Source organism: Callithrix jacchus, chromosome X (assembly GCF_049354715.1).
Source record: "Callithrix jacchus isolate 240 chromosome X, calJac240_pri, whole genome shotgun sequence".
NCBI classification, from domain to species: Eukaryota; Metazoa; Chordata; class Mammalia; order Primates; family Cebidae; genus Callithrix; species Callithrix jacchus.
The window spans coordinates 49,406,039-49,424,870 of record NC_133524.1 but is presented as its reverse complement, the minus strand read 5'-3'; the positions used below and the strand labels follow the sequence as shown (position 1 = coordinate 49,424,870).

The 18,832-nt window shown below is 50.6% G+C and overlaps 2 protein-coding genes across 2 annotated transcripts; one reads left to right on the top strand and one right to left on the bottom strand.

Moving 5' to 3' along the window:
- The first annotated feature begins 8,445 nt into the window (after positions 1–8,445).
- On the top strand, positions 8,446–13,056 carry PCSK1N (proprotein convertase subtilisin/kexin type 1 inhibitor). Its single transcript, XM_035287692.3, has 3 exons — positions 8,446–8,608; positions 11,997–12,469; positions 12,698–13,056. The coding sequence occupies exons 1-3, from the start codon at positions 8,495–8,497 to the stop codon at positions 12,891–12,893; spliced, it is 783 nt and encodes a 260-aa protein (XP_035143583.1). The 5' UTR covers positions 8,446–8,494; the 3' UTR covers positions 12,894–13,056.
- A 1,133-nt stretch (positions 13,057–14,189) lies between these two features.
- Positions 14,190–18,288, bottom strand: ERAS (ES cell expressed Ras). The gene is made up of 2 exons (XM_078363190.1): positions 18,150–18,288; positions 14,190–15,073 (listed from the first exon to the last, which is right to left on the bottom strand). The coding sequence occupies exon 2, from the start codon at positions 15,028–15,030 to the stop codon at positions 14,329–14,331; it is 702 nt and encodes a 233-aa protein (XP_078219316.1). The 5' UTR covers positions 15,031–15,073; positions 18,150–18,288; the 3' UTR covers positions 14,190–14,328.
- Between the last annotated feature and the right edge of the window lie 544 nt (positions 18,289–18,832).

Below are 18,832 nucleotides of genomic sequence, written 5' to 3'. Positions count from 1 at the left end.
AATGAAGGATTTTATATAAATACAATTCCAAGAGTTCACAATTTTTTTTTTGAGACAGTGTCATTCTATCACCCAGACTGGAGTGCAGTGGCACCATCTCCGCTCACTGCAACCTCCACCTCCCAGGGCTCAAGTGATCCTCCCACCTCAACGTCCTGAGTAGCTGGGACTACAGGTGCCCAACAGCACACCTAGCTGATTTTTAAATTTTTTTGTACAGACTGGGTTTTGCCATGTCACCTAGGCTGGTCTTGAATTCCTGGGCTCAAGCAATCCTCAACCTCCCAAAGTGCTGGGATTACAGGTATGAGCCACTGCACCAGGCCTCTTTCTTTGTCTTAGATGTCATTGATGTTTTTCTGGACTAGATATGACTGAAATGTTTTTTGTTTTTTTTTGAGACAAGATCTTGCTCTGTTGCCCAGACTGAAGTGCAGTGATGCAGTCATAGCTTACTGCAGCCTTGATCTCCCAGGTTCAAAAGATCCTCCCGCCTCAGCCTCCTAAAGTGCTAGGATTCCAGGCGTGAGCCAGTGTACCCTACCCAGTGTATCCTGGTTGTTTTTTTTTTTTTAACCAGATAATATTTAAAGTTTCCTAAGAGAGCGAAAAAGAGATGGAGACAATTAGAAATAAAAGGAGAAGGAGCTGCGTTCAGATGGACACAAAATTATCATTATTAAGCTAGGCGTGGTGGCTCACGTCTGTAATCCTAGCACTTTGGGATGCTGAGCTGGGTGGATCACTTGAAGTCAGGAGTTTGAGACCAGCCTGGTCAACATGGTGAAACCCCATCTCTACTAAAAATTTAAAAATTAGCTGGGTGTTGGGATGGGTGCCTGAAATCTGAGCTACTCAGGAGGCTAAAGCTGGAGAATCTCTTGAACCTGGGAGGCAGAGGTTGCAGTGACCTGAAATCCCACCAGCCTGGGCAACAGAGGGAGACTCCGCCTCAAAAAAAAAAAAAGAATTATTATTATTAAAGGCTTGTTAGGTTCCCTCTGAAAAGACAGAGGAGAAATTTTGATTGCAGGAAAACCCACTTTGACATAAACATACACAAAAGAGTTATTACATCTGGTCTATTTTATTTTATTTATTATGTTTTTTTGTTGTTTTTTTCTTTTTTGTGGAGGACGGGGTCTTGCTATATCACCCAGGCAGGTCTCAAACTCCCGGGCTCAAGCTATCCTTCTGCCTCTGCCTCTGCCTCCCTAAGACCTGCGATTACAGGCGTGAGCCACAGTGCCCAGCTTATTATGATATTTTTGAGACAAGGTCTCACTCTGCAATCCAGGCTAGACTGCAGTGGTGCTGTTACAGCTCAGTGCAGCCTCAACCTCCTGAGCTCAAGTGACCCGCCAACCTCAGCCTCCCAATATGCTGGGATTACAGTGTGTGCCACCGTGCTGGCCAACACAGCTAGTTTAAACAATAATTCAAGCCTTTGGCAATGTTATCAAGGCCTACTATTAAAAAGTCAGCACTGCACATCCCCAAATACACAAATGACAAGAAGGGTCTCTCCTATGTTAAACAAAATGATTTCTCTCTTTGAGACAGATAAGACAAACACTGTCTTCGTGTGGATTTCTTCCCATTTTGTTCTGAGGCACCTTTCAAATGAACAATCTTGTTTTTCAAAAGTTTCTCAAAGTGGTTGCTTCAATTCGCAAATTCCCCTGGTAAAATTGTGTTATTTAGAAAGATGAACACATGCGTTGCCATTAGATGCAGGTGCTGTTCTGGAAGAGGCACTGCCTCAGACTGAGAAGATTACATGTGAATTGCAAGGTTCCAGAACTCGGGTGCTTGTGTAACTTCATGTCTTCATATTTTGGCCCAAGGCCAATCATCACTGATTATGGGCTAGGAAAAAAAACCCGAAAAAACAAAACAACAAAAAATCCTCCTGATTCTCGTCAGAAGAAGCAACAACAACAAAAAGCAATTCCTAGGGACACAAAGGCAAGACTGAGGAAAAAGTTCACTTAGGTGGTTTTTTCTTTCTTTATTTGAGATGGAGTTTCACTCTTGTTGTCCAGGCTGGAGTGCAGTGGCACGATCTCAGCTCACTGCAACCTCTGCCTCCCGGGTTCAAGTGATTCTCCTGCCTCGGCCTCCCAAGTAGCTGCGATTGCAGGCATGTGCCACCACCCCTGCTAATTTTTGTTTTGTTTTGTTTGAGATGGAGTTTCGCTCTTGTTACCCAAGCTGGAGTGCAATGGCGTGATCTCGGCTCACCACACAGCCTTCGCCTCCTGGGTTCAGGCAATTCTCCTGCCTCAGCCGCCTGAGTAACTGGGATTACAGGCACGCGCCACCATGCCCAGCTAATTTTTTGTATTTTTAGTAGGGACCGGGTTTCACCATGTTGACCAGGATGGTCTTGATCTCTTTACCTCTTGATCCACCTGCCTCAGCCTCCCAAAGTGCTGGGATTACAGGCTTGAGCCACCGCGCCTGGCCAATTTTTGTATTTTTAATACAGAGACAGGGTTTCTCCATGTTGGTGAGGCTGGTCTTGAACTCTCGACCTCAGGTGATCCACCCACCTCAGCCTCCCAACGTGCTGCGGTTACAGGCGTGAGCTACCTCGCCTGGCTGGTTTTTTATCTTTTGAGACAGGGTCTCCCTCTGTTACTCAGGCTGGAGTGCAGTGGCGACATCTCAGCTCACTGCAGCCTTGACCTCCTGGGTCCAAGCGATCCTCCCACCTCAGCCTCCCAAGTACCTGGGACTACAAATTGTGCCACCACGCCTGGCATTTATGTGTGTATGTATGTACGTATGTATGTATGTATGTAGAGAGGGGTCTTACTATGTTCCCAGGCTGGTCTTGAACTCCTGGGGTCCTCTCACCTTGGCTTCACAAAGTTCTGGGATTACACAAGTGAGCCCCCATGGCTGGCTGTTTTTTTGTTTTTTGGTTGTTTTTCAGAGTCAGGGTCTCACTCTGTTACCTAGGCTGGAGTGCAGTGGCGAAATCATAACTCACTTCAGCCTCAAAGTCCGGGCCTCCAGTGATTCTCCCACCTCAGCCTCCCAAGAAGTTGGGAATACAGGTGCGCTCCACCATGCCTGGGTTCTGTGTGGTTTTTGACAGGAGAAGCTAAGTGAGTGACAGTACTGAATGAGATGGGCAGACTAAGGGAGGGGTTTTTGGTGGAGGGAGGAATCAGGGATGGAGGTGGTTGGAGGTGGTAAATCAGTAACTCAGTTTTGGAGAGGTTAGCATTGCTTTGCTTATTAAACATCGAAGTGGAATGTTGAAGAGGCAGTTGGATTTTGAATCCGTAGAGGCCCAGGCTACAGATATATATTTATTTTTATTTTTTTGAGATGGAGTCTGGCTCTGTCGCTCAGGCTGGAGTGCAATGGCACGATCTTGACTCACTGCAACCTCTACCTCCTGGGTTCAAGTGATTCTCCTGTCTCAGCCTCCTGAATAGTTAGGATTACAGGCGTGAACCACCATGCCCAGCTAATTATTGTATTTTTAGTAGAGACGGGGATTCACCACGTTCTCCAGGCTGGTCTTGAACTTCTGACCTCAAGTGATCTTCCCTCCTCGGCCTCCCAGAGTGCTGGCATTACAGGCACCCTGCCCCGCCTGTTTTATCTTTCATCAATTTGTCCTCGGGGCTCCTGTCTTTTTCTTTTTGATTTCTCAAAGTCTTGTCTATTCTGTTTGTTTAACCTCTTGTTATTTCAGACAGAGCAAATATCATTTACTTCCATATGGGGGTCTTCCATTAAGCAGAAGCTATAAATTGTGATGTGCACAGTCTCATTAATACATCATCTTCCTTGCACATAATTAATCCATGTTGTAACATGTATCAGCACTTCATTCCATTGTTGGTTTTTTTGTTTTTTGGGTTTTTTTGAGACAGAGCCCAGGCTGGAGTACAGTGGCACATCTCTGCTCACTGCAATCCACACCTCCCAGGTTCAAGCGATTCTCCTGCCTTAGCCTCCCAAGTAGCTGGGATTATAGGTGTGCACAACCACGCCCAGCTAATCTTTATATTTTTAGTAGAGATGAGGTTTCGCCAACTGGTCTTGAACTTCTGGCCTCAAGTAATCTTCCCACCTCAGCCTCCCAAAGTTCTGGGATTACAGGTGTGAGCCACCACGCCTGGCGTCCCTTCCTTCCTTTTTATGGCTGAATAATATTCAACCATATGGAGAAACCTCATTCTACTTATCTGTTCATTTATTGATGAACATTTGGGTTGTTTCCACTTTTTGCTATCATAAATAATGCTGCTCTGAACATTTGTGTACACATTTTTGCATGAATTCGTATATACTTTTAAAAATATGGCCAGGTGTGGTAGCTCCTGCCTGTAATCCCAGCACTTTGGGAGGCTGAGGTGGGTGGATCACATGAGGTCAGGAGTTTTAGACCAGCCTGGCCAACATGGAGAAACCCCATCTCTAATAAAAATACAAAAATTAGCTGGACGTGATGGTGAACGCCTGTAATCCCAGCTACTTGGGAGGCTGAGGCAAGGGAATTGCTTGAAACTGGGAGGCAGAGTTTGCAGTGAGCTGAGATCATGCCACTGCACTCCAGCCTGGGTGACACAGCGAGACTCCATCTGAAAAAAAAAAAAAACAAAACCCTACACAAACAAAACAATACATTTTATTACAGAAGGAGTAGGATGAAAGAAAAAACAAAATAAACAAAATAAAAAGTACATTTAATTAATTTCTTTAAAATATTCAGCTGGGATTTTAATTGAAATTACATAGAAATTATACATGAGTTTGGAGAGACTTGCCATCTTTATAAAATGAAATCACCTCATCCAAGAACATGAGTTGTGTCTTCATTTATTCAGATGATCTATTTTTGAGATAGAGTCTTGCTCTGTCGCCCAGACTGGAGTGCAGTGGCTCGATCTCAGCTCACGCAACCTCTGCCTCCTGGGTTCAAGCAATTCTCCTGTCTTAGCCTCCTGAATAGCTGGGACTACAGGTGCACACCACCATGCCTGGCTAATTTTTGTATTTTTAGTAGAGATGGGGTTTCATCATGTTGGCCAGGCGGGTCTTGAACTCCTGACCTCAGGTGATCTGCTTGCCTTGGCCTCCCAAAGTGTTGAGATTACAGGCATGAGCCACCACGCCCGATCTCTTTTATACCTTTTAATGGAGTTTTAACCTTTTTCTCCATAGAGATCTTATTTATCCTATTTAGACTAGTTTTTTATTGCTGTATAAGAATATTTCCACGAAGTTCCCAGCTTTTTAATGATATATATGCAAAATTATCTCATGGTTTCTATGAGTCAGATGTCAGGTTGTGGCTTAGTTAGCTGGATTTTCTGCTTATAGTCTCATAAGTTGAAAATCAAGGTGTCCACTAGGGCTGTTGTCTCGTTTGAGGCTTCCTTGGGGAAGGATCCAATTTTAAACTCACTAGAGTTCTTGGCAGTATTCTGTTTCTTGCAGTTATAAGACTGAGGGCTCCAGTTTCTTGTTGGATGTCAACTGGAAGTCATCCTCATTTCCTAGAGTTTAAGTTTCCCAATGTGACCACTTGCTTGAATAAGCCAACAGGTGTGAGTATTTTCTCACAACATAGTTTGTTTCAACCTTATTTATTTATTTAGTTAGTTAGTTTTGAGACAGAGTCTCGCTCTGTGGCCCAGGCTGGAGTGCAGTGGTGCGATCCTGTCTCACTGCAACCTCCATCTCCCAAGTTCAAGCAATTCTCCTGCCTCAGCCTCCTGAGTAGCTGGGACTACAGGCAGACACCACCATGCCCAGCTAATTTTTGTATTTGTAGTGGAGATGGGGTTTTGATATGTTGGTCAGACTGGTCTCAAACTGCTGACCTCGTGATTCGCCGACCTTGGCCTCCCAAAGTGCTGGGATTACAGGTGTGAGCCACCGCGCCAGGCCCTACTTACTTATTTTTTGAGACAGGGTCTCGCTCTCTAGCTCAGGCTGGAGTGCAGTGGCAAAATCTTGGCTCACTACAACATCTGCCTCCTGGGTTCAAGCAATTTTCATGTCTCAGCCTTCTGAGTAGCTGGGATTAGAGGTGTCTGCCACCACAACCGGCTAATTTTTGAATTTTTATTAGAGATGTGGTTTCATGATGTTGGCCAGGCTGGTCTCGAACTTCCGACCTCATGTGATCCGCCCGCCTCGGCCTCCCAAAGTGCTGGAATTACAGGCATGAGCCACCATGCCTAGCCTCAAGCTTATTTTTAATATAATTACGTATATGTAATGGCATACAGTCAGTCACTCTTGGTCATAGACAAACTCAAGGATGGGGATATGCAAGGATGTGAACGTCAGGTGGCAGGGATCATGGGGGCCATCTTGAGTGTGTTTTGATGACACCATTCCTGTTCATATGATCTTCAGGTCCACAAAGGGATGTATACAAAGGTTTTCATTGTAAAATTGTTTGTAAAGCTAACAAGATGAAGGCAGTTAGAGTCAATGGGTTAGATAGATACATCCACAGCACCATGAATGGATCTTTCTTTTCATCCATTTAAATTTATGCATGTTTTCATATTTTGTTTTAATTCCAAAAGGAGAATATATCTGTATTCTTTTTTATTTGATTATAACAGAGATACATACTTATTGTAACTTTTTTTTGAGACGGAGTCTCGCTCTTTTCACTCAGGCTGGAGTGCAGTGTCACAATCTCGGTTCACTGCAACTTCAGCTTCCTGGGTTCAAGCGATTCTCCTGCCTCAGCCTCCCGAGTAGCTGGGATTACAGGCGTTCACCACCACGCCTGGCTAATTTTTGCATTTTTAGTAGAAACAGCGTTTCATCATGTTGGCCAGGCTGGTCTCAAACTCCTGACCTCAGGTATCCACCCGCCTCGGCCTCCCAAAGTGCTGGGATAACAGGCATGAGCCATGGAGCCCGGCCTACTGTAACATTTTTTTTTTCAGACAACAGAGAAAAATGTAAAGAAGAAAATAACAAACCATTAGTTACCTCCCCAGAGATAACCAGTGTTAGCATTCCCTCCCAAATACATACATTTTAATCAAAATCTTGTTTCCTTTGATGTGTCATTTTAGTGGCTTGAACTTATTCCTGGAACAATATATGGGTAAAGTCTATGTATATATGTATCTATGTATGTATTTATCTATGGAAAAGAAGTAGATATAGACGGTAAAATAAAGACAGAGACAAGACAGGAGTTGTAGAGGTGAAGGGAGAGAAAATCATAGACAAGGAGAGACACATGGGGAGAACTGTGGGCAGCTAAGGACAGAAAGAGAAACACAGAGAGCCGTGGAGAGGTGAAAGTATTGGGCTGGGGCCAGGTGCAGTGGTTCACCCCTGTAATCCCAGCACTTTGGAAAGCGGAGGCGGGCGGATCACCTGAGGTCAGGAGTTCAAGATCAGCCTGGCCAACATGGTGAAACTCCATCTCTTTCAAAAGTACAAAAATTAGCCAGGCACAGTGGTGGGCGCCTGTAATCCCAGCTACTTGGGAGGCTGAAGCATGGAGAATTGAGGTTGCAGTGAGCCAAAATCGCACCACTGCACTCCAGCCTGGGCAACAGAGTGAGACTCTGTCTCAAAAAAAAAAAAAAAAAAAAAAGCACTGAGCAGAGTGCGGTGGCTCACCGCCGGTGATCACAATACTTTGGGAGGCCGAGGAGGGCCGATTGCTTGATCTCAGAAGTTGGAGACCAACCTGGCCAACATGGTGAAACTCCAACTCTACAAAAATACAAAAATTAGCCAGGCGCATGGTGGTGGGCACCTGTAGTCTCAGCTACTCAGCAGGCCGAGGTGTGATAATTGCTTGAACCCGGGAGGTGGAAGTTGCAGTGAGAGGAGTTCCGGCCACTGCCCTCCAGCCTAGAGGACACGGCTAGATCCTGTAAGGAAAAAAAAAAACCAAAGAGACAAGAAGAGGATGGAAAAGAGCATTTACTGAGCTCCTACTGAATGTCATTCTGAAACCTCCAAGGTCACTTTAAGGGAGGCTGTCAGTAGTAACCCCTTTACTCCACTGAGAGCCTGAACCTTAGAATGGTGAACTGAGCTGTCCATGATCACATCACCTAGATTGAACCCATCTCCCTGGCGAGGGCCGGGCCTGGTTTATCTAATGAACAAAAAAAGTCCATCTCCTCCCCAAGGAAGAGAGATGAGGACCAGACCCCCCATTCCATGCCACTGAGTCAATTTTTCCTGTCTGCTACGGTAACAGTGAGGTCTGTTGCCCCAGCAACTGCCCTCCGACTGCCATGGCAACCGCCAGCTCTCCACCTTGCCCTTTGGGCATCTCCATGGCGACGGCGGGCTGGAGGGGCTGGTAGCTCCGGGAGGATGCGCCTGCGTCGGGTGGGGGTTGGCGAGGCAGGAGGGGGGCGGTTTCGGGCATGCGCAGCCGCAGAGCGCCGCTGCCTAGCCAGCTCGCCCCGGCACTGCGCACTTGCCAGCCAGTCCGCCCGTCCGGAGCCCGGCTCGCTGGGGCAGCATGGCGGGGTCGCCGCTGCTCCGGGGGCCGCGGGCCGGGGGCGTCGGCCTTTTGGTACTGCTGCTGCTGGGCTTGTTTCGGCCGCCCCCCGCGCTCTGCGCGCGGCTGGTAAAGGTGCGACCACAGTCAGGCGCGGGGTGGGGGTTGGGGGAGGATGCCACCGACGAGGGTTGGGTTGGGGCTACGCTACCTCACCCTCACCCGAGCCGGTTCCCAGAACGTGCGGAGAGATCGGCGAGGATGGCCTGGGCTCCGGCCACTGGTCGGCGCCCAGGCCACGACGGCATACCCGAGACCCGGCTCGGTTTCTGCCCGTACGGGTGGTGGTGTCCCGGGCGCCGCCGGTAGCCGTGCGCTGCCCACCTCTCCGCGCCCCGTGCCTGTGGCGCTGTCCACGGCACTAGGGCGCTTTAAGAAAGGGCGCGCGCGCATCGGTGTGTTTGCGTGTGATGTGAGGACAGCGGTGTGGTGGTGTCGTGTCCTTGAAAGTGTGTGTTCTTTGGTTTGAGCGCTTCCAAGTGTCCTACAAAGGTGCCGTGGTGTGTCTGGGTATGTAGTGTGTGTGATACTGGGATGCTTCTTGGCGCGATTCTTTTGTGGGGCCGATTGTTTTCTCAGTGACACCGTGTATTTATTTGTGAATCCTTATATGTGCGGTGGCATGTCCTATGGGCGTGTCTCTCCCTCTTCCCTCTCTCTCTGTCTCTCTCTGTGTGTGTGCACGCGCGCGCGCGCGTGTGTGTGTGATTTCGATTTTGCTTGAGAGGGAGTGATCTTCGCATCTCCAGGTCCACATTCCCGTAGTGGTTCTGTTGGACCAAGTGCCTGGGATTTCGTATGGATGTCCTTGAGGCTGTTTCTCCCTGTTTCTTTGTGGAGCTGTGTCATCGTGAGGAGAGGAGCCATGATGTCTCTGCTGCATTGTGTCTTTAAGGATGGTGCATGGCCTTGCACCTGGGTGGCTTGGCGAGTGTAACTGCAGGAGCAGCTGCGGATGTGAATGTGTGCAGGTCCTTGCATGTGGCTGTGGCAGTGTTGGGTTGCATTTGTGACATCTCCAGGTCTGTCAGTCTTCATGAGTGTGTGTGAGGCTGTGATTGCTGGTGAGTGTGATACCCCAGGGTGACTGAGGAGTGGGGGGCGCCAAGCAAGGGCACTTGCAGAGGCATCCTCCTCTGGTTCTTCAATACTGTCTGTATCAAAGATGGGAATTTACAAAAACAGTTACCTTATATCCGTGTAAGAATGTGTTTAATTTAAATGTACAGTGTAAATGATGACAAAATAACTGCCCCGTGTACAATCACTAAGCTGAATAAATAGAGCCTGACCAAGAGTTAGAAGCCCCTGTGTGCCCTTCCCCATGGCAGCCCCTACACCCCCATAGTCCTTATTCTGTATCTTCTGTCCATTAATCCCTTACTTTTGTTTGTAGCTTATCACATATGTGTAGCTCTCAAAACAATCCATTGTTTAGTTTTTCCTGCTTTTGAACATCAAAATGGAATCATACTGGGTGACTGGTTCCTTGCAGTCACTAGGGGTCACTAGGAAGTCCTCAGGGTGTCTGGTAGTCTCAGGAAGTCTGCAGTGAAATTCGGGAACTTGCATTTCTTTTTTCTTTTTGGCTCTACTTTGGTCCTGAGATTCATCCCAGTCTATGTATGTGGCTATAATTCATTTATTTTTATTGCTGCATGATATATCCTATGAGGACGTCATGATTTATGATTTATATATGCATTCTCAGTTTGTCAGTGGACATTGGGTTGTTTCCAGGCTTTTCTCCTCCCCCACTTAAGCTATTATGAACAGTGCTGTCATCATCTTTCACGAACTTGTGACCAGTAGTATATGTGCCAAAACTACTCTGGGGCGTAACATCCCAGGAGTGGGTCATAAGATGTACGCATCTTTTTAGATGTTAAGCCGCTCTTCAAAGTACTTTGCCAGTTTAATTCTCACCAGCATAGTATGAGAGTTCCCATTTTTCTGCATTCATATCAATTATATTATCATACTTTTTGACTTGGGTCAATCTTTTGATGATATTATGCATAGTATCTCACTGGCATTTTAATTTACTTTTCCGTGATTACTAATGAGGTTTTTAATTTAATTTTCTGTTTCATAGAGACAGGGTCTTCCTCTGTCATGCAGGCTGGAGTGTAGTGGTGTGATCTGAGCTCACTGTGACCTTGAGTTCCTGGAGTCAGGGGATCCTCCCACCTCATCTTCCCAATTAGCTGGGACTATGGGCGTGTGCCCAGCTGATTTTTTTGTTTTGTTTTGTTTTTTGTAGAGATAGGTCTTGCTATGTTGACTAGGCTGGTCTTTAACTCTTGGACCCAAGTGATCTTCCTGCCTTGGCCTCCCAAAGTGCTGGGATGACAGGCATGAACCACTACACCTGGCACAATTTTTCATATGTTTAGTAATCATTTTTGTGAAATAGGTGATCATGAATTTTTTCTAATTCAGTATGAGTTTGCTTTTCTCTTACTACTTTTTAGGAATTCTCTGTATCTTCTGTGTACTACTCTTTTATTGACTATTTGTGTTGCAGGCATCACTCCTTTTAAACATATTTCTTTCTTTTTTTTTTTCTGAGACGGAGTTTCGCTCCTGTTACCCAGGCTGGAGTACAATGGTGCGATCTCGGCTCACGGCAACCTCCCCCTCCTGGGTTCAGGCAATTCTCCTGCCTCAGCCTCCTGAGTAGCTGGGATTACAGGCACGCACCACCATGCCCAGCTAATTTTTTGTATTTTTAGTAGAGACGGGGTTTCAGCATGTTGACCAGGATGGTCTCGATCTCTTGACCTCGTGATCCACCCGCCTCGACCTCCCAAAGTGCTGGGATTACAGGCGTGAGCCACCGCGCCCGGCCTCCTTTTAAACACATTTCTATGTGGCCTGTATGTTTCTTTTCCAAACCTTCATGGTCATTTCTTTTTCTTTTTCTTTTTTTTGCATGCACTTAGGGCATTTTTATCTTTCATTCCTTGCTCAGATTATTGGTACCCTCTTTTAGTTCTTTAAACTTGTGGAAATGGTTTCAAAACTGCTTGAACTGAAAATTTGTCATTGGATAATTTATTCTACAGATGAACTTGTATACATGCAAAATGATATATGAATAAGTTTATTCATATAGTTCCTATAGTCCACAATATTAATATGGAAAAATCTGTAACTGTCATATCTACCATCACCACTTCTATGAAGAAACCCGGTCTCCAGGAATGAGGATGGGGAGGGAGGAATTATGAGCATCACCAAGGGATCACTGGTGCGCTGTGGTGTGAGGGTGGGGTGGTGTCTGGGGGTCTTTGGTGATCTTAGGTGTGGCTGGAGATATTTGGGGGTTTCCAGTGGCTTTAGGCGTGTCTGCTTTTGGTGGCATCTGGGATGTTTGAGGTCCACGGAGATTCCCGGGCTGGGAGTCCCTGGCTCGACCGACGCTGACAACCTCTTTTCCCCCACCTCATTTTCCCCGCAGGAGCCCCGCGGCCTAAGCGCAGCGTCTCCACCCCTAGCTGAGACTGGCGCTCCCCGCCGCTTCCGGCGGTCAGTGCCCCGAGGCGAGGCGGCGGGGGCCGTGCAGGAACTGGCGAGGGCGCTGGCGCATCTGCTGGAGGCCGAACGGCAAGAGCGGGCGCGGGCCGAGGCGCAGGAGGCTGAGGATCAGCAGGCGCGCGTCCTGGCGCAGATGCTGCGCGTCTGGGGCGCCCCCCGCAACTCTGACCCGACTCTGGGCCTGGACGACGACCCCGACGCGCCGGCAGCGCAGCTCGCACGCGCCCTGCTCCGCGCCCGCCTTGACCCTGCGGCCCTCGCAGCCCAGCTTGTCCCGGCGCCTGTCCCCGCCGCGGCGCTCCGATCCCGGCCCCCGGTCTACGACGACGGCCCCGCGGGCCCGGATGCCGAGGACGCCGGCGACGAGACACCCGACGTGGACCCTGAGCTGCTGAGGTGCCCGGCAGGGGTTGGGGAGGGATCGGGCGCCTGCGTCCGAGGAGGTCTAGGGCGAGGAACTGGGACGCCTGCATCCCTCGTGGAGTGTGAACCCCTAAGTCCTGGGGCCCTAGGAGAGAGGTCCTGGCTCCATGGAATAGGGGCAAGGATGCCTGGCCCCGGGGGAGGGGATGGGGAACGCCTCACAGCGGACACAGCCTCACTGCATTGCGCTGCGTCCTGCAGGTACTTGCTGGGACGGATTCTTGCAGGTAGCGCGGACTCCGAGGGGGTGGCAGCGCCGCGCCGCTTCCGCCGCGCTGCCGACCAGGATGTGGGCTCCGAGGTGCCCCCTGAGGGCGTTCTGGGGGCACTGCTGCGCGTGAAACGCCTGGAGACCCCGGCGCCCCAGATGCCTGCACGCCGCCTCTTGCCACCCTGAGCACAGCCCGGATCCCGTCCACCGTGGGACCCAGGAGTGCCCCCGCCATCCCACCACCCGCACTGCTCCCCACCAGCACGTTCAGAGCAACTTTCCCCGGCCAGCCAGCCTTCCCACCCGGAAATCCCTACCCCCGGCCCCACAATAAACATGATCTGAAGCAGCTCTGTGCTTGTCTGTGTTTGTGGCAGTTTCTAGGGGCCGGTGATGCCCGCTGTCGTGGTGGCCCTTTGACTAAGGGAGAGGAGCCCCTATCCTGGGTCCTGCACTTTAGAACCATCACTTGCTCAGTCTATGACTCTCCTAGGGGTGGAGGGGAAGGCATCCACATGGACAATGGCAGTGCCCACGCAGATCTTGTGTCCCCCTTTTAGACCTCACTTGGGTATGGGGATCCCAGGCTTAGAGGCCACTTTCAGGGCCTGCACCATCATCTTCCAAGGGTCCATCTTCCTGAGGGCCAAGGGGTGGCTTTGTGAGTCACATGAGTAGAGCTTGAGGTGCTGGCTGAGACGTTGCAGGCACACATGAGCACCTCCTGATGTGGGTGAGAGAAAGGGAGGGGGCTGAGCACGGGGGCGGGGGGGGGGCGGTCAGGAGGTCCCCATACAGGCACACTCTGGCAGACAGGCACATTCTGGCTGGGAACTGAGAAGGCTGAGAAATTGGAGCCTGAGCATCCAGGTCACTAATGGTGTATTTGCCAAAGTAGGGGGATAGGGTGTATTTCATTTACTTTGTAAAACTTGATTAGTAATGTCTAAATGTTCACATATTTAGTTATATAGTATAGAGGCCTACCTGTACTCTTGCACCAGGCCCTGGAGATACTGAGGGTTGCCATGGTGGCAGCTAATTTATGGCCACGGGCTTTGCACTGGCCAGTCCCTCTGCCCCTGGATATCTCCAAGTTTTTGTCCAGATGTCATCTACTCTCAAGAAGGCTTTCCTTGACCTGTCAGCCTATTCCTTCACCTGCCTTTAATACGTAGCCTGTATCACTGTCTAGCATCATGTCATATCTATAAGGTCAGGTTTTTAAGTGTCTTGTTTGCCTCTACCTCCTTTGTATCCAAAGCGGAGCCTGTCACACAGTGGGCTCCCCCTGAATTTCTTGAATGAAAGAATTCTCACAACTCAAGTAACATTCTACCCAGTCTCACTCCCACCCACGTAACACTTGGAACAGAGGCAGCTTTGAAAGCCAAAACACCATTTATTTAATTTTGCACAAAATCTCTCAACTTCACATAACAAAAGCAACACTAGGTACTCCTGTGTTACCAAAAAGCCCCTCACCAAGTGAAAACAAGAGAGATGTCCATCTTTCCCTGGTATATGGAATGTGTCCCTCAAAGCTGGTTGCTTCAGAGGTCTCAAGTCAAGCAACAATCACCCTGGCCTGGGGAAGGTCTACATTTCTTGGCCAAGACCTTCAGGCCACAGAGCAGCCACAGTGGCAGGTGGCCTTCTGGCGCCGGGTCTTCTCCACACAGGAACTTGCCCTGGCTTCTTTTGCCATGGCTTCCTTGACTCTCTGGATCTCATGGACCAGCAGGGAAAAGGCCTCCTCCACACCTTGACGTGTTTTGGCTGAGGTCTCCACAAAGTGGGCACCCCAGCTGTGTGCGAGGGCTGCGGCAGCAGCATGAGCATCTCCAGCGGTGGTCACAAGGTCACACTTGTTGCCCACAAGGACAAGGGGCTGGGCAGGGTGAGGGCCCCAGGCAGCCCATATCTGCTGTAGCTGGATCAGAGACGAGGGGTCATCAAGAGCAAAGACGCCCAGCACACCATCACTGACAGCCAGGCACTGGTCACGCAGGGCCCTATGGATGGTCTGCCCTGCTGTGTCCAGCACGTTCAGAATGCAGTCCCCGCTGTCCAGGGCCAACTCCTTCCAGTAGGAATCCTGGATGGTGGGGTCGTGGTCCTCCACGAAGCACTGGTGGTTCAGCTGGATGGTCAGCGCACTCTTGCCCACACCACTCGCGCCCACCACCACTGCCTTGTATTCAGGCAGCTGCCTGCCAACATCCCTGCAGCGTGCCTGAGCCCAGTGGTTTTCCCCCTGGAAGGTAGGGCTCCATGTGGCCAGGCCCAGGTCGAAAGTGCCAGACTTTGTTGGCAGCTCCATGCCCCCAGCAGGCAGCTCAGGGTAGAGATGTGGGCAGCAGTTTCTGCAAGTGGGAAGAGAAGAAGCAAGACAATTGGGGAAACCTTAGGGGAGACCATTTCAGGGCAAGGAGACAGTGAGGTGTCATTATTTCAACATTTATTGAATGCCTATTGTGTGCTGATCACCTTCCAATTTGCATGCTATATATACATGATTTATGCTGTTTTCTCTTTCCCTCCACCCCACCTTCCCCTGTCTCTTCTTCCCTCCTCACTCAAAGCAGACAATTGTGAAGGCTGGATTTCTCAAACAGCTTTATTGAGATGTAGTTTACATCCCATCAAGTTCAGCCAGCTAAAATGTCCAACTGAACGGGTTTTAGCACATTCACTAAGTTGTGCAACTATCACCATAACTACATTTTAGAACGTTTTCCTCACCCCAAGGAGAATCCCCATGCCCATTAACAGTTCCTCCCCATGGCGGAGAGAGGGCAGGATTTTGCCGGTTTTGGTCACCTGTGAATCCCAGCCCAGCACAGTGCCTGCCAGACAGTAGGGACTCAACATTGCCACCCCTTGAAGGTTTATGTTCTAAAAGGCAGAGGCAGATAATACAATAAACCAAATAAATATGTAAATCATGTGGTCTGTTAGCCATTATCATTAGAATGTAGTCTTTATTTATTTAATTATTCAACATATATTTATTGGGAACCTACTATGTGGCAAGGACACGGAAGTGGGCAATAAACAACAAACTGTAGCCCCCATGAAGGTTATATTCTGGTCGGGGTGTAAGATAACAAACTAGATAAAAAAGTGGGCCAGGCACAGTGGCTCACCCCTGTAATCCCAGCACTTTGGTAGGCCGATCGCCTGAGATCAGGAGTTTGAGACCAGCCTGCCCAACATGGCAGAACCCCATCTCTACTAAAAATACAAAAATTGGCCGGATGTGGTGGTGGGCACCTGTAATCCCAGAAACTCAGGAGGCTGAGGCAGGAGAGACGCTTGAACCCAGGAGGCAGACGTTTCAGTGAGTTGAGATCGCGTCACTTCACTCCAGCCTGGGTGACAAGAGTGAAACTCCGTCTCAAAAACAGAAAAGAAAGAAAAAAAAAGTGAACTATATGTTAGTAGTGAGTGATAAGCATGCAGAAGGTGCTCAGTTGATGCCAGGCTTTTAAATTATACTTTTTTTTTTTGAGACGGAGTTCCACTCTTGTTACCCAGGCTGGAGTGCAATGGCGCGCTCAGCTTACTGCAACCTCCACCTCCTGGGTTCAAGCAATTCTCCTGCCTCAGCCTCCCGAGTAGCTGGGACAACAGGCGCGTGCCACCATGCTCAGCTAATTTTTGTATTTTTAGTAGAGACGGGGTTTCACCAGGTTGACCAGGATGGTCTAGAGACCTCAGGTAATCCACCTGCCTCAGCCTCCCAAAGTGCTGGGATTATAGGCGTGAGCCACTGCACCGGGCCCTTAAATTATAATTTAATCTTCATTCATTAATTCAAGAATCTTCTTTCGTGCCAGGCATTGTGCTATGGCAGTAAACAAAACAGACTCCAGACCCTGCCCTTGTGAGGATTACATTCTGGCAAAGAGAAAGAGACAATAACAAGGTAAGGAACAAGGAAGTTGCAGGTTTGAAGAGGATGGGCACACAGCTGGTGGTCAATTAGTGCTAGTTATTAGTAGCACATCCCCATTCACTCAGTGAATGCACCTCGGTGTCCTAGGGCTCAGGAAGTGCTCCGCTTAGTGCACCCTAATGGCTGTTGCCACGTCTTCCCTCCGAAAGCCTAGAGCAGCGGCAGTTTCGGGGGCAGATGGTGGTTTCGAGGTTTGGTGGAGTTGGAGAGCCGGAGGTCCGTTGTGGGTAAGGACCCAAATAGGGATGAGGCTGAGGCGTCCTCAAGCTCTAAAGTATCCCTGGGAATGGTCACTGGCGGCGCTGGCCCAGAAGGAGGGGTGGGGACGGGATGAGGAGAGCAGGAAGCGGAGGACGGAGCTTTGGGGATCTCCGACGGTTGGGGACAGGAAGAAGACCTGGAGGACGGGGGAGGGGCGAGGCGGCAGCGCACATGGAGGTAGAGTTAGGCTTCTGGGGGTCCTGTAGGAGTGTCGGCCATCTTTTTTTTTTTTTGAGACGGAGTCTCGCTCGCTCTGTCACCCAGGCTGGAGTGCAGTGGCGCGATCTCGGCTCACAGCAACCTCTGCCTCCCGGGTTCACGCGATTCTCCTGCCTCAGCCTCCCGAGTAGCTGGGATTACAGGCGTGCACCACCATGCCTGGATAATTTTTGTATTTTTAATAGAGATGGGGCTTTACCATGTTGGTCAGGCTGGTGATCCACCTGCCTCGGCCTTCCAAAGTGCTGGGATTACAGGCGTGAGCCACCGCGCCTGGCCATATTTAGGGATGGGTCAGGAGGCAGAGGCGGATTTGAGGCTGCCTCCTAAATCGGGGTCCAAGCGGCTGGAGTCTGGGGTTACCAACGGTGAGGAAGGGGAACCCGGGACCGGACCAAGCGGCCAAGCACAGCTTCCACCCCAGGTTCCCGGCGGGTCGGGGCCACACTCGCCCAGTCCCCGCGACGCGTCGGGAGACCACGGCCCTGGTCCCCAAAGCCCGGCTCTCGGGGAGGAGCCGCGAGGCGCAGAGGTGCGTGCCGAGGGGACCGGCCGGGGGTCCTGGCTCCTCTCGGTCATTTTAAGTGGCGTGGAGCCTCTGGCAGGTCCCGGTGGCCACGTGCTCGGAGCCGCTGGGACCAGGTTATGGGGGTTTGCCCAGCTCACCCAGGCCGGCGCGCTGAGGGGTCGGGACCCGGGGTTAGGTTGGCCTCACCAAGTCGCGCTTTCCCGGATGAGGCCGGGTGAGGTGCAAAACTCAGAGTGCAGAGGGTTCCCTGAAACCAGGACTCCACTTCGGGCTCGGTGTGAGCAGCGTAGCCTAGGCGTCCCGTCGAGACCCATCCCGACTGCGGGTGAGGCGGCCCGGCTTCCAGCCCAGCGCCGACATGCCTGAGGAGCCGCTCGCCTGAAGGCTTGGCGCTTGGGGGAGTGTCCCTCAAAGCCGGCGTGGGGAAGACTCCCAGACCTGGCGGGGGCCGGGGCACGGGCGCCTCGCTCACCTGTGTCCGTGAGGATGGTGCGCTGGGACGCTCTGACAGGCCTGGCGGGGGGCGATGCTGCTCTCCGGGGGCCCACAGGCAGCGGGTGGGGGAGTGGCTTTGTGCAGTGGCCCTCCCTCGGCTCCTCAGGCCGGCCCCCCCCCACCCCCGCAACGCGGTGACCCTGCCCCCTGGGGGAGCACGGGGTCGTGCCCCAAAGGTGGCTTGCGTGCAGACATGTGGGTGCCACAGCGGCCTCTAGGGGTGTGCAGACGGCAGCCAGACCTCCCTGTGTCCCTGCAGCGCCTCCTGTGGTGTGTGTGTGTGTGTGTGTAGGGAGGTGGGGGTGGGGGTGATTTTGACCAGGATGGCAAAGCTCTTGAGGCTGTGCTGCCTCAGCTGTTTTTTGGTAGGTTGGGAGAAAAGAGGACACTGACAGAGAGGAAGGGTCATTCTGTCAGGGAAGAGAGCCCCTGACTGGAGGCTGCTGCCTGTCAAGCTACACATTTCCCAGGCTCCCTTGCAGCTATGGCAACCTCATGCACAGTCCTGACTAATGAGAGGGCAGTAGAGGTTGTGGGTGGGCCATCTAGAGGGCTCTTAATACAGGGCAGCCCCAGCCCTTTCCCATTCCTCCTCTTCTTAACTGGGTGGGGCTGTGGTGTCAACTTGGGATCATAAGGTGGCCATGAAGAAAAGTCCTG